We start from the raw sequence: 12,757 nt of genomic DNA, 5'->3' as shown, positions 1-12,757 counted from the left end.
GGAAGTGACCATAACAAAAATCAGTTTACTTCAAAGCAAGTCAGAGGAGCATAGTTTTAAGGTTCCCAAACTTCTATCGTATTGCTTTAAACAAACAAATCAATCAGTGTCATTGTTGCAGTCTTTTCACATGAGGGTTTGGCTGTTGGCAACTATTTGTGAAACGTCATCTTTGCTGAAACTTAATGGTACCTGTATAGATGCGATTAACTGTTTCTTCAATTTGCTTTGACCTTAAGGTGGCACCCCTGGACCTCCTGGTGAGCAGGGTCCACAAGGAGCGAGGGGTCCAGATGGAGAGAAAGGCTTCCCTGGACCCCCTGGACAGCCTGCATTTAAAACACAGGAGCAAGGTTTGTAAACTGAAGTTACGCCAAGAGAATGGAAATGAGAATGAGTAGCAAAAGGTCAACATGGACTCTTCTGAAGAAGGACTTTGCAGGAAAATCACCAGTATCCACGCCTCGACCCTGCACTGTAGCACAATTACACGCTCATTCATGAGAGGCTTTACCCAAAAGATGGTACAGATATGACTGTGTCGTCTCACACACATTGATCCAGAAACCACGTGTGCAGCTTCAGCGTTTACAGCAAAGATGAGGGCATTCCTGCGCCATATCGTTTAAATGTCAATTGATTTAAAGTTGTATCACCTCAGTTTGTGCATGACTCCAAGTTGAACCGGTGGGTGTTTGTCAGTACGCTGCTGAGACTGGAAGCTTTTCTTTTCCAACTATATTCATGACGACGTTACACATTTACTTCCACCTACTCTTTTCTGGAGGAGTTGTGTTGGTCACCTTCTCGCTGAAACTCCCCAAAAAATTGTTTTACTCGGGCTCAAGTCAGGTGACATACATGGGTCAGGGTCATCACTTTGTTTGCCTGCCTGTGTTTTAGGTACATCCTCGTGCATTCATTGGGCCTTCTGTAAACATTCCCTTCCCTATCCATTTTCTCTATCCATCCATCTTCTCACCACTAATGACCCTTAAAGATCCCTTTGTGTTTTTCAGTGTTGGATTTCTTCGGCCCATTTGGTTTCAAGGGCGATCAAGGAGAGAAGGGCGAGCAAGGGGAACCAGGGTGGCCTGCTGTCATCGCAGGACCCCCAGGAGCCAACGGGCGCCCGGGGAACCAAGGCCCTCCCGGACCCAAAGGAACATGTGAGTGACTGTGTGGATGGAGCGATTACTCTCAGTGCTATTTCTATTTTTGTCTTAGAATGTGTAATTCACTGCACTTCAATTTTGTCTGCAGGGGAGGAGTTCTTCAAGGGTTCTCCAGGTGGGAGGGGAAGGCCTGGCAGTGCAGGCATTAAAGGACCGAAAGGTGATCTACAGAAGTTACATTTCTTTTTAAGTATTTCCTCTCATGTTTTTTGTTTTTTTTTAAATATCATTAATGATAAAATCAGTCCAGTTTTGTGAAATATTTACCAGTGGACCATGTTGTCTGTTTAGGTGAACATGGAGACTGCCAGTGCAGCGTCTTAAATGCCCAGCCTGGCTTGCCCGGTCCTGCTGGTGAACGTGGCGATCCCGGGATGACGGGGGAATTTGGTCGTGAGGGTGACTCAGGAGACCCCGGTCTCCAAGGAGACGACGGGTTCCCTGTAAGGAAAATAAGGAGAATGGCATCATTTCAGAATTCATTCAGTTTTCTTACATAATTTACAAGAAGCTCTTGACCGCGTCACACTCATCTGTGCCGTGTGTTGTAGGGATCTCCTGGGGCGACTGGATATCCAGGCCCAAAAGGTCAAAAAGGAGACTTGGCTGTTGCCAAACAGAAAGGTGCAGAGTCTGTGTTATTTCATCTAATTTCTGATCAACATCGCTGATCCACTAACCTCCGCCATGTATTTGCATACTGTCCATACATGTGTGGTTCCATGTCTGTTGACGCTTGATAAAAACGCATGGTCTGGTCTGGTGTGTGTGTGTGTGTGTGTTTGATCCCAACAGGATATCCTGGTGACGCAGGGGATCCGGGAAGAGATGGCGAGGCAGGACAAACGGGTACTCCAGGCCCATATGGTCTTCCAGGTTTCCCTGGTAGCCGCGGTTATCCAGTGAGTCCATCAGTTGTCTCCATACTTAGTTTCATAGTCTGCATGCTTACGGCTCACCTGCAGTCATCTGAAAAAGAAAGTCCAATGTCTTTCATGTCTAAGGTTTTACATATGAGGTCATAATAGAAAAATGAATCATCCTCACCAGGTAAATACAGCCTCAGATTAACAACAACACATGACATATTACGCTGAGGGTTTATAAGCCAACATGTAGAAACATTGTGTGAAAAAGGCAGCATTTCCCATGATTCAGTAGCTTGTAGAACTTGCTCGTTTACTGTATAAAGATTGTGCTGTTTTATATGAACAGGGCGAAGGGCCCTGGGGAGAACGTGGCGAGAAAGGTTTCCCAGGACCACGTGGTGGACCCGGTGCAGCCGGACTGAGGGGAGAACCAGGTCAAGATCTTGCAGGCCTCAAAGGAAATCAGGGTTTACCCGGAGATGTCGGCCTCGCTGGCTACAACGGCGTTCCAGGAGCCCCCGGGATTCCAGGTGAGAGGCAGCTGACTGCCTGCTTCTGTGCAGTCTCGTTTTTGTGTTGCAGTTTTTCGCTCCGCGTGTTTTTACTTTGCCTCTTCCAAAATGCTCTCTTTTGTCATTCAGTGCAAAGCGGTACAACTGGAATGAACATTAATGGCTTGTGGTGAATAGAGAGGGACGCATGACAAGTAGATTTGCTCAGTTTGTTTACTTTTCTTCCTCCTGTTGTCTCCTTAATGCAGGGGCTGCATCCCTCAAACCAGCTGCAGCTCTCAGCTTGTTTGAGATAATGCTTGTGCTTTTTGAATAACTCTTGTTCCGAATGCCTCTCTCTTTCATTCTCCCTCATTTGCATCTGAAAGGCGGCTGTAGTCCAAGAGGAGATGGAGGACAGGTGGATGTAACAGGTAGCTGGTATAGCAACATTTTCATCTTATTGCTCCCCTTTATAACTCTATTGTGCTTTGCCTTTGGATTATCTGACTGGTGGGCATGATCATTTTTCAGTTGTTTAGTCTTTGATGTTTAGTGTGTTGAGCTACCAGTTAATGCAATGATAATGCCTGATTCTGAAGACCATTCACGCTGGGCAGCAGTCAAAAATCACTTTCACCAATTAATTATTTAAAAACAGCCACCTCAACAGACCGCCTTGATGTTGCCCTGAAGACTGTGTTTCTGTTATCTTCTCAGGCCTTTGTGAAGCCGTCCCAGGACCTCCTGGTCTGCCTGGACTTCCAGGACCCATTGGATTACCAGGTTTACCAGGTAAACATACTGGAACAGAAAGAGACTTGTGCTAAATATTGCCTCAAGGGTAGCTGTTGTGTGACATTTGATGTCCTGTTGTAATTTAAATTTAATAGGATCTACCGGCTCAAAAGGACAACCGGGATTCTTAGGAGTCAAGGGAGAAAAAGGAGAACAAGGAGAGCGAGGCACAGGTGGCACTCCTGGACCACCAGGTAAGGGGTGACATGTAAACACTGTGCAGTCATGGGATAAATAGTACTGATCAGCATTGGTGTCATGTGGTTGAGAAGCACTGGAGCAACACTCCCCCACTTATTTACTACAAGTAAAGATATAGAATATTCTGGGATTTTCAAGACAGGACTTATTTTACCTTCTATCTGGGTGTAATTGGTTGATTGGGACAGAAATCTTAGCAATTTGACCCATTTTGAGCTACAATCCTAGAGTGCTTATATGTGCAACTGACAGGCTCAGATTCTTTTGTCAATAAATGAATTCCACCTATAGTTGCGACGACAAAGTCATCGCTTCACAGCATTGTCGTAACGATCACTTCGAGCTGCTAAAGGTGGTTTGGCGAGCTATCGAATCTCGGTTTTTAGAGTCTTTTGCACTCTGCTTCTACGTCATCTGAGGTTGTATTTAGCTCATTTCAAGATCTATTTTATTACGTCCCGATACCTAAAACACAGAATGTTGAGAGTTTAAAGTGTAACTGATATTCAACAGAGTGGGAAAGATATTTTTGTTTAACCTGCTGCAGCATCCACAGTTGTTAGTCTAACTGAAAAATGCTTCATTAAAGTGTAAGAAAATCCCTTTAACTCCTCGGCCGAACTGAAATACGCTCTTTGAGCTTTTTGAGACTCACTCGCTTTCATTAATCACAGGAAACCAGCATCACACTTTGTCGAACACAGCCGTTCACCGATTTGAATTTTCCTTTAGTCCAGGTTTGTTTTTGTTTGTTTTTTTAAAGGTTTCCCTGGTTCCCGTGGAGATTTGGGGATTCCTGGCAGCAAAGGTTCAGTTGGAGATCCTGGTGTGTCCGGTGCTCCCGGCCGATATGGGGAACCAGGTGAGAAGGGTGCTCATGGTGAAATATTAGGAGCATCACCTGGACAACCAGGTGACCCAGGGCAACCAGGGCTTCAAGGACAGAAAGGCAGTATTGGAAATCAAGGGCCACCGGGATATCACGGTAAGCTGTTATTTCACAGTCAGCTAATGGAATGAAAAATGTAAGGAAGCGGATAGTTTTTTTGTATTTGCCTGCTTTTTCCAGGAATGACTGGCATGCCTGGTATGATTGGCTTCAAGGGTGAGACAGGCAGTTCAGGCCTGCCAGGGGAGGAGGGAAGAACTGGGCCAGCGGGCAAATATGGCTTCCCTGGTGATCCTGGTGGAGCAGGCCCACCTGGGCCACGTGGTGCGACTGGACAGCCAGGTTAGAGGAAAAGTAGTTAAACACACAAAACCAGAAAGGATCTCCTCCCTTTTCGTACTAGTAAACTGCTGTCTGGCTCATCAGGAATCACAGGCGAGAGGGGAACTGATGGAGACCCAGGTGCTCCAGGTCCAACAGGGCTGAAAGGCATGCCAGGGACGTCTGGCAATGATGGCATCATTGGAGAGCAAGGCACACCGGGCGACCGAGGGCAGCCAGGTGCAGGCGGACGCCCAGGACTACCAGGAATGAAAGGTTGGTTACTCACAGAACCTACAGTGCCACTTGTTTAAGAATAATCAAATAAGGCGTTTAAACATTTTGATAATCTAACATCTTACGTCCGAATAATTTGTTTCTGGGACTTTTCCCTTTTAAGGAGACAAAGGGTCTGCCGGCATGTCAGGTTTTGAGGGGTTCCGGGGTGATCTCGGGGAGAAAGGCCTGGTCGGTGGGAGAGGAGAGCCTGGAGATCCTGGGGAGTTTGGTCCAAAAGGAGTAATAGGACAAAATGGAGAGAAAGGTGAGACGCTCGGTGATCTACTGATGCTGTCGTGAGACTGGTACTTCCTACAATTCACCCCTGATTCTGTTGCCAGGTGATCGTGGTCTGAGGGGGAAACCTGGTGAGAAGCCCAAGATCCCAGCTAAACTGATTGTTGACATGAAGGGAGTCAAAGGAGACACTGGCCACGAAGGAAATCGAGGGTTCATTGGGCCAAGAGGTTTGTAGCTCCAATCTAATATCGACCTCTTCCATTTTACTTCCATTTTAAGTCCCTTCTCCCCTCACTTCGAGAAATTTTGCTGCTTTCTACAGGCTCTAAAGGTTTTCCTGGCTTGCCGGGCATCGGGGGATACCACGGTCTTCCTGGAGACCCCAGCAACAATAAAGGTAATCGTGGCGATCCAGGTGCTGAGGGGCTTCCAGGGATTAAAGGAATGCCAGGACCAACAGGAAATCGAGGCATTTTAGGCTTTGAGGGAACGCATGGCAAAAAGGTGAGCAGAGCCACACCAGAGAAAGTTATGTGATCCGGTGGATTTATGGTTATCGCGTTATAGTCCTAATGAAGAGCTCCATCAGCTGAAAAACAAGATGGACTTTTAATTTCTTAAACAATGAAACAAAAAATTCCCGCACACTGTCTGACTTGCTGGTGAATCTTTAATATGTTTCTGTCTATCTTACCTTCTTCAGGTACAGGCTTAGAGTAACCTCACATGTACACAAATACAAAAATGCCCCAAAGCAACATCCAATCATCCAAACAAAAGACTGCATTCCAGCCACATACAAATTACACAACAAACCACACTAATACAGACATCAGATTACCTACAATAAGTTCCATTAAAAAGGAAAATCTTCAACAGTAACGTCATCCAAAAACCCAAAACACAAACCTTCATTATCTCAGGTTTCATCTAAACAAACAGGAGGGATCAAACTCTGACATAATAAGATGGGACAGGAGAGTATAAAAAGAGCTATTTCTATCTACACACCAGAATAACCAAACTGGGTTCGATATCAGGCTCCTCAGTATAACCTTCCACATATACTGAGTCGACAAAGACAATAAGTGGACAGAATTATTTATAACCACGTTTAATAAAAGTTCATCATTCGGCCCATGAGGTGGCAACGCCTTGTAGCGTGAATACCCAGAATTACTTTTTTCTCTTCAGCGACAAATCGTTATTGTATCATGCGGTAACGTCAAATGAATGTTATTTTCAAAGGATTTTTTTTATTGTTTTGTGCATGTCAGATAAAAATTAATTGGCTGATGCGATGAATTATTTGTCATTACTTTTAACTGCCTTATTTTTCAGGGAATCAAAGGAAGTCCCGGGGCTTATGGCGCATCAGGTGACAAAGGAAGGAAGGGAGCCAAAGGTATAGATTTGAACTGAAACCAGCGATTGACGGGTCAGCGTTTATATTGCAATCATGAATTAGATGTGATTAATATATTCTTATGTAATAGTAAATTCAGCTAAATATCATAGGTGACAGAGGCGCTCAAATAGACCTACCAGGATCTCCTGGATTGAGAGGAGAGTTTGGATTTCCTGGAGAACCAGGTACAAGCTGGACTCCATACACTTGTTGTTGCTTCTCATGTGGAATATGAAATGATATGAAAAGTTTGATTTCCGTCTTACAGGCCAGAAAGGATTAAATGGAACGACTGGGGACAGGGGTTTTTCTGGTTTTGATGGTATTTTTGGTAAAAAGGGGGAGTCGGGTGATCCAGGAATACATGGATTTTCAGGTAAAAGACTAGCTTTCACTTCATATCAACACGCTGCAGCAGATCTACATTTATTTACGCTTTTAATTTATTTTGCAGGCTCAGATGGGCAGAGTGGAGCTCCTGGTAAGCAAGGTCAAAAGGGCTTCCCTGGATCTCCTGGACAAGATGGACAGCCAGGCTTTCCTGGTTTCCCAGGAGGCAAAGGTAACCACATCAGACCAATTCCCTTTGTTCCTTCTCTTTGATATACATTCTATTTTTCTACCATAGTCTTCACTCTGAGTGATTAAATGTGCACAGGTTACCCTGGCTCAAAGGGCCTCTTTGGATTACACGGACTGAAAGGACAGAAGGGTCTCTCAGGAACACCAGGTACCAGACCTCAGAGAATTAAATCTGCAGGAATATACTGTTAATGTTTCTGGTTAAAAAGCTGTCGGGCTCTATTTCATCTTTATTATCATATATAAAAGTATTTTAACCAACAGTGTTAATTATGAATGTTTGATATCATTTTTAATTTCTTTTGGGAATATTTTAGATTGTTTTTTTAAAGTTCTTCAACAATCAGGCTTCAACTTTCTGGTACAGTAGCTGACAGAAAAGCTTTGCAGAACTGAGCCTTTTTATTGAGCTTTTCTAGATTTTTTTTTTCAATTTTCAACATAAATGTTCAATGTTGTGCCCGTGACTTGACTTCTTTACTGGAGCTGTGGTTCCATGTTTTTTTTTTCTTCTATGCCATATGAAAAAAAATGGGTAAAGCAAATGATTACAACAGTTTTATTTTTTTTTAATTAGCTATGTTTTTTATGAAGCCAGAATGTTCAGCAATTAATTAAATTGTCTCTTTTATCTTTGCATCTCAGTTCTGCTTATTTTTTTACAAAATGAAAAAAGCTGAATGAACATCCTGCAGGAGTGGTGATTTCATCATTTATGACCAGGAGTCTTTTTAAGACTGCCATAAAGAATTTGTTTCTGGACCATGTTTGCGTCAGGTCTGGACACTGTTGGACCGGCTGGGCAGCCAGGAGTCAAAGGACTGAAAGGAGAGAGTGGCATCCCCAATAATCAGCCAGGTGTTCCAGGCACACCGGGTTTGAAAGGCATCCTGGGGCTTCCAGGTGAGCCTGCACCTTTATTTGTTATAGAGCCAGAATTAGCCAAGACCCCAAAGAACAGAACAAACACCACACAGCGACACATAATGGAAATTGTGATGGAATTTTCCTTTTTGTTTCACTTGTTCAGGTGACTTTGGCCAACCTGGGCTACCAGGAATACGTGGCCCTAAGGGACCTGATGCAACCCCAGACACACCAGGACAAAGGGGGGATACTGGCTTTCCAGGACCTACAGGATACCAAGGTGAAAAGAAGCCAGTGTTGTAGGAATATACTTATAAATCCCTGTTCTATACAGACACGCCCCATGACTGCTATAACATTCACTATAGCTTCTGCTGCTAGTTGTGGAATTGGGAGCACAGCAACTGAATATCCCCTTATATTAAAGGCTATTGGGCTCTACAGTGATTTTTGGGACCAACAAAAGAACTTTGGGAACACAACATTAACACTTGACCAGAAATCAAGTTTTCTGATATTCGTATGTACCTCACTTCTGGGCTGGGGAAGTTCACAAAGGAAGGCATCTAAAAGCCTGGAAGCCTGACTGATTTGTCAGAAAAATTAAGGTGACAAAGACCTGGAGGTTTTCTTACTAACATTTATTTTACAACGCAGTCAGAGTTTCAACATGTTTTTTTAGATTGTTTTAGCTACCCGTTACATGCTCTATGTGTAACATTGGAAAAACATTTGACTTGTGACCCATGAGATCAGGACTGCAACGGCTTGTCCAACGGGGCTGTTAATGGCGGCAACACTCCTCATCAAAACTTATAGCCAATTTAGATCAAATCTAACATAAAGTACACAAAGTGTTTACTGATAATCCACAATTCTGAGCCTGGATTCCAATTTTCCCAGTGAATGGCAGCTGTCCATTTGGCTTTCTTCTCTTTGCTTTGAAGAATTTTGCAGAAAGAAAAGCTGACTTCTTTCTGAGTCTGACGGCAGAGTCGATTGTGTGACAGTGCTTCGTTGTTTTAGACATGTTTTCTGTGCTTTCCAGCAAGTCGAACAATTCAGCGTCAGTAAGCTAGCTCTTTTTGCCACTTAGTGGGTATAACTCTTGTACCGTCTCATGCCTGATGACATCATGCACATTCTCTCTACACATATTACAGAATCAGTCATATGATGATTCTGTATACTGATATTTTTATAGTTAGTCTATGGAATGCCATTTAAGTCAATATTAAATTAATTAATACTTGATTAAATAAATGTAAGTATGGCCTTGAAATAAATGCTCAAATAGACAAGTATAGTAAAACCCCAGTTCCAAAAAAAATTTAATGATTTTCAAATCTCATAAATCAATATTTTATACACATAGAAAATGTATCAGATGCTGAAAGGGAGACGTTTAGCTGTTTCATTAAAACTATTAGCTCATCTTGAATTTGTTGGCAACAACACGTCTCAAAAGAGTTGGGACAGGGCCAACAAAAGGTTAGGAAAGTAAGCAGTACTAAACCGAAAGCAGTTGGACGGACATGCTGCAACTAATAGATCAACTGGAAACAGGTCAGTGACATGATTAGGCCCAAAAAGTGAGGCAGAGTCCCTCGGAAGTAAAGCTAGGCAGAGGTTCAGCAATCTGCAAAAAGTGTGCCTACAAACGCAGGAGCAAATTTCAGAAATATTTTCCGCAATATAAGATTATGAAGTCTTTAAATATTGTATAATCTAGAGAACGTACTGTACTTTCATCAAAATATTCAATTGATCTTAAGACATTTTTGCACAAGGGACATGGCCGAAATTCGATATTACTGCAAGCATTCAGGAGCACTTCCAGGTGTTATTGTCTGCAAACACAGTCCACAAATGCAGATAAAGCTCCATTAAGTAAAGAGAAAGCCATACGTGAACATGAAATGAAATCAGAAAATACTGCCATCTTCTCTGGACTAAAGCTCATTTGAAATGGACTGAGGCAAAGTGGAAAACCGGCAAATGAAACAAATTAGAACTTAAATTATTTTTTGGAAACCATGGACGCTCTGTCCTCTGGACTAAAGAGGAGAGGAGACGTCCAGCTTGTTATCAGCTCTCTGTAGTCCCAACTTTGATTAAATATGGGTAATAGATACAGATATATAGATCAGTTGATATAGCTCAATAAATCATTCTTTCACTTATAAATATTCCTAATCAAATGAAAACTTAGAAAGAGGTCTGGAGTTTTTTTGTGTTTGTAACGTCACATTTATTTCACTAGTTTTTGTGATTCCATATCTTCTGTTCAAATAAAGGGTTAAATAAAAGTTGTACTTGAACTAAAATGTAATTTTATGAATTAAAACTTTTTTTTATTGGTGTTTTGTTTTTTTCCAGTTCATCTACATATACACTTAATTTTTTGTCTCATAACCATATAATAATAATAATAATAACCAATAATAACCATTATAAATTTGTATGTATTCGTTAATCTTAATTGATTTATTTCTTAGGTTTTCCTGGGCCCAGAGGAATTCCGGGTTTCAATGCTCCCCCTGGAGAAAAGGGAGTACAGGGAATAACTGGGTTTCCTGGATTCCCTGGTAACAAAGGCTTGAGAGGAGATCCAGGTCCCACTGGATACAGAGGGCCTGGTGGTATCTCTGGGAAGAAAGGTATGGAAATATGAAACATTTTCAAGGACACCACTTTTAGAATACCTTGTGTTCATTGACTGCAGTTCTTTGAGTGAAATGTTTGCTCCGGGAAGTCATCAGGTGAGTTTAAAGGCCATTGTTGCATTTGTTGGATACAGTCTGCACAGTCATTTGAATAGATTAAGACTTTATAGTAACAATAAATATTCAGTACATAGTGTGACAAAATCTTTTCGTTTTTTTTTCTTGTTCATATATCAGTGCTATTGGTCAGGTTTTATGTATCTATAAGTGGCTTGAACCAATATGAAAGTGATTAGAAGTTATAACTTTGGATCTGCCCACCAAATTACTTTGACCTTTGATGAAACTTCTAAAATGTTGAATCTACCACGTTTTACTATTTTTTTATATATATGTACTCATTTCAAATTTGATATCAGCAATACCTTTCCAAAGATATTTAGGTCAACACTCAAATGATTTACAAACTGAGGAGAAGAGCTGTAGTAGTTTTGGAACTGAAACATTTTCCCATCCTTGCTCTGTAAATGATTTCGATTAGCATTTCGCTGCCTCTTTTGTTTTATTTCTTTGTTTCACATTGAATTAAATGTTTTTGGGGAGGGGGCAGCTGAACACGGCCGGACTCTGACACTGTGGAACCAAGCTGTTGGCTGATATTATCTTACTTAAAAAAGCAAAACTTTCCATAGAAAAGATCAGGTGTGAGTGTCAGCATGTGTTGCTCCAAAGCCTGTGCATATTATAATGCTGGATTTCGAACAGTTGTTGTCAGTTTCCTCAAAGAAATATTGGAAATACATACGAATTTAGATTTGTAAGACCAAAGGCATGTTTTCAGTCTTTACAGGTAATTTTACAGGATTCTCTGAACCCTTAAAAGATATTTAGTACAATTACCAAATTCTTTGCAGTATTACTACAAAACATATTATCTTGGAATTATTTAATTATATGCCCACATCTAAAACTGTCTGTTGGCAGTTAAACAGCATTAATCTGACTTTGAAATCACTGTATTGTGTTATAATTTCCATTGTGCATAATGTCACAACGTTTTGGGAAACTGGCTCATAATAGCTACGTCAAGAACTGTAAAATTTTATTAATGTACATTTCAGCAGGTCTATACAAGTCAAACATTGGATCTCCTGCTTATGTGCACACTCCTGATGTGCATGTTTTTTTACAGGAGTGAAAGGGGAACAAGGGCTGATGGGAGTCCCTGGCATGATTGGTATAAAAGGAGACAGAGGACCGCGGGGTCCAAAAGGAAACACTGGACTCCCAGGTCAGTAACGGACTCCTAATCAGTCATCTGCTTGCTAGTTAGCGTAAGTGTTAGCATGAGTTAGTATATATGTAATTTCTTTAATCTTAGTTGTTAAATGATCCATATATCCTTCAGGTTTTGACGGGCCACCTGGCAGCCAGGGTCGTCCTCCACCTCCCGTTAAAATTCAAGGAGAGAGGGGTCCTTCAGGACCGCAGGGTATCCAAGGACCAAGGGGGAATGGAGGGGGACCAGGACCTCAAGGCCCACCTGGAGATTCAGGTTACTATTTCTATTCAAATATTTTCTGTTGAACATACTGGACAGTATGAGTTAAACATTTGGACAGCTGTTCATTCATTTTGAAAGTCCAAACTTAAGACCAGTGTTGTACATACAGCAAATGCACAGCTCAATAACACATGTTTTCTGTGACTTCAAAGGGTTCGTGGGACCCAGTGGGCAAAAAGGTATGCCTGGGATTAGCGGCACCCCAGGAACGCCTGGATTCCGTGGAGGGTTCGGACCAGAGGGCCATCCTGGTCTGCAAGGCATGGAAGGTGTGTCTGACACAGTGGGGCAGTTTGGGATTAGGTTAATAAGCCTGGATTAAAAGATTTAGATTAGACAATGGTCTAAGCAGGGAACCAATTACATAGAAGGTTGTGATTGTTATTTTTGGTGAAAGTTGATCTGTT

At 42.0% G+C, this 12,757-nt stretch overlaps 1 protein-coding gene across 1 annotated transcript in view; it reads left to right on the top strand.

Moving 5' to 3' along the window:
- The window catches only part of col4a2 (collagen, type IV, alpha 2), a 68,024-nt gene that overhangs the window by 50,547 nt on the left and 4,720 nt on the right, over positions 1–12,757 (top strand). Inside the window, exons 19-45 of the mRNA XM_072396899.1 lie at positions 240–353; positions 1,020–1,169; positions 1,264–1,335; positions 1,467–1,618; positions 1,727–1,799; positions 1,971–2,077; positions 2,391–2,574; positions 2,925–2,969; positions 3,256–3,330; positions 3,429–3,527; positions 4,298–4,519; positions 4,604–4,765; positions 4,850–5,020; positions 5,145–5,288; positions 5,365–5,490; positions 5,586–5,767; positions 6,605–6,668; positions 6,782–6,856; positions 6,940–7,047; positions 7,126–7,233; positions 7,330–7,401; positions 8,031–8,156; positions 8,284–8,400; positions 10,619–10,780; positions 11,979–12,077; positions 12,195–12,341; positions 12,503–12,619. Of these exons, the coding sequence (XP_072253000.1) occupies positions 240–353; positions 1,020–1,169; positions 1,264–1,335; positions 1,467–1,618; positions 1,727–1,799; positions 1,971–2,077; positions 2,391–2,574; positions 2,925–2,969; positions 3,256–3,330; positions 3,429–3,527; positions 4,298–4,519; positions 4,604–4,765; positions 4,850–5,020; positions 5,145–5,288; positions 5,365–5,490; positions 5,586–5,767; positions 6,605–6,668; positions 6,782–6,856; positions 6,940–7,047; positions 7,126–7,233; positions 7,330–7,401; positions 8,031–8,156; positions 8,284–8,400; positions 10,619–10,780; positions 11,979–12,077; positions 12,195–12,341; positions 12,503–12,619 (3,273 nt within the window). The remainder of the gene's footprint in view (positions 1–239; positions 354–1,019; positions 1,170–1,263; positions 1,336–1,466; positions 1,619–1,726; positions 1,800–1,970; positions 2,078–2,390; positions 2,575–2,924; positions 2,970–3,255; positions 3,331–3,428; positions 3,528–4,297; positions 4,520–4,603; positions 4,766–4,849; positions 5,021–5,144; positions 5,289–5,364; positions 5,491–5,585; positions 5,768–6,604; positions 6,669–6,781; positions 6,857–6,939; positions 7,048–7,125; positions 7,234–7,329; positions 7,402–8,030; positions 8,157–8,283; positions 8,401–10,618; positions 10,781–11,978; positions 12,078–12,194; positions 12,342–12,502; positions 12,620–12,757) is intronic.

This window comes from Leuresthes tenuis, unplaced genomic scaffold (genome assembly GCF_036924035.1).
Source record: "Leuresthes tenuis unplaced genomic scaffold, fLeuTen1.0.hap1 SCAF_12, whole genome shotgun sequence".
NCBI classification, from domain to species: domain Eukaryota; kingdom Metazoa; phylum Chordata; class Actinopteri; order Atheriniformes; family Atherinopsidae; genus Leuresthes; species Leuresthes tenuis.
The sequence above is the reverse complement of the archived record's forward strand: the minus strand, read 5'-3'. Positions and strand labels throughout refer to the sequence as shown.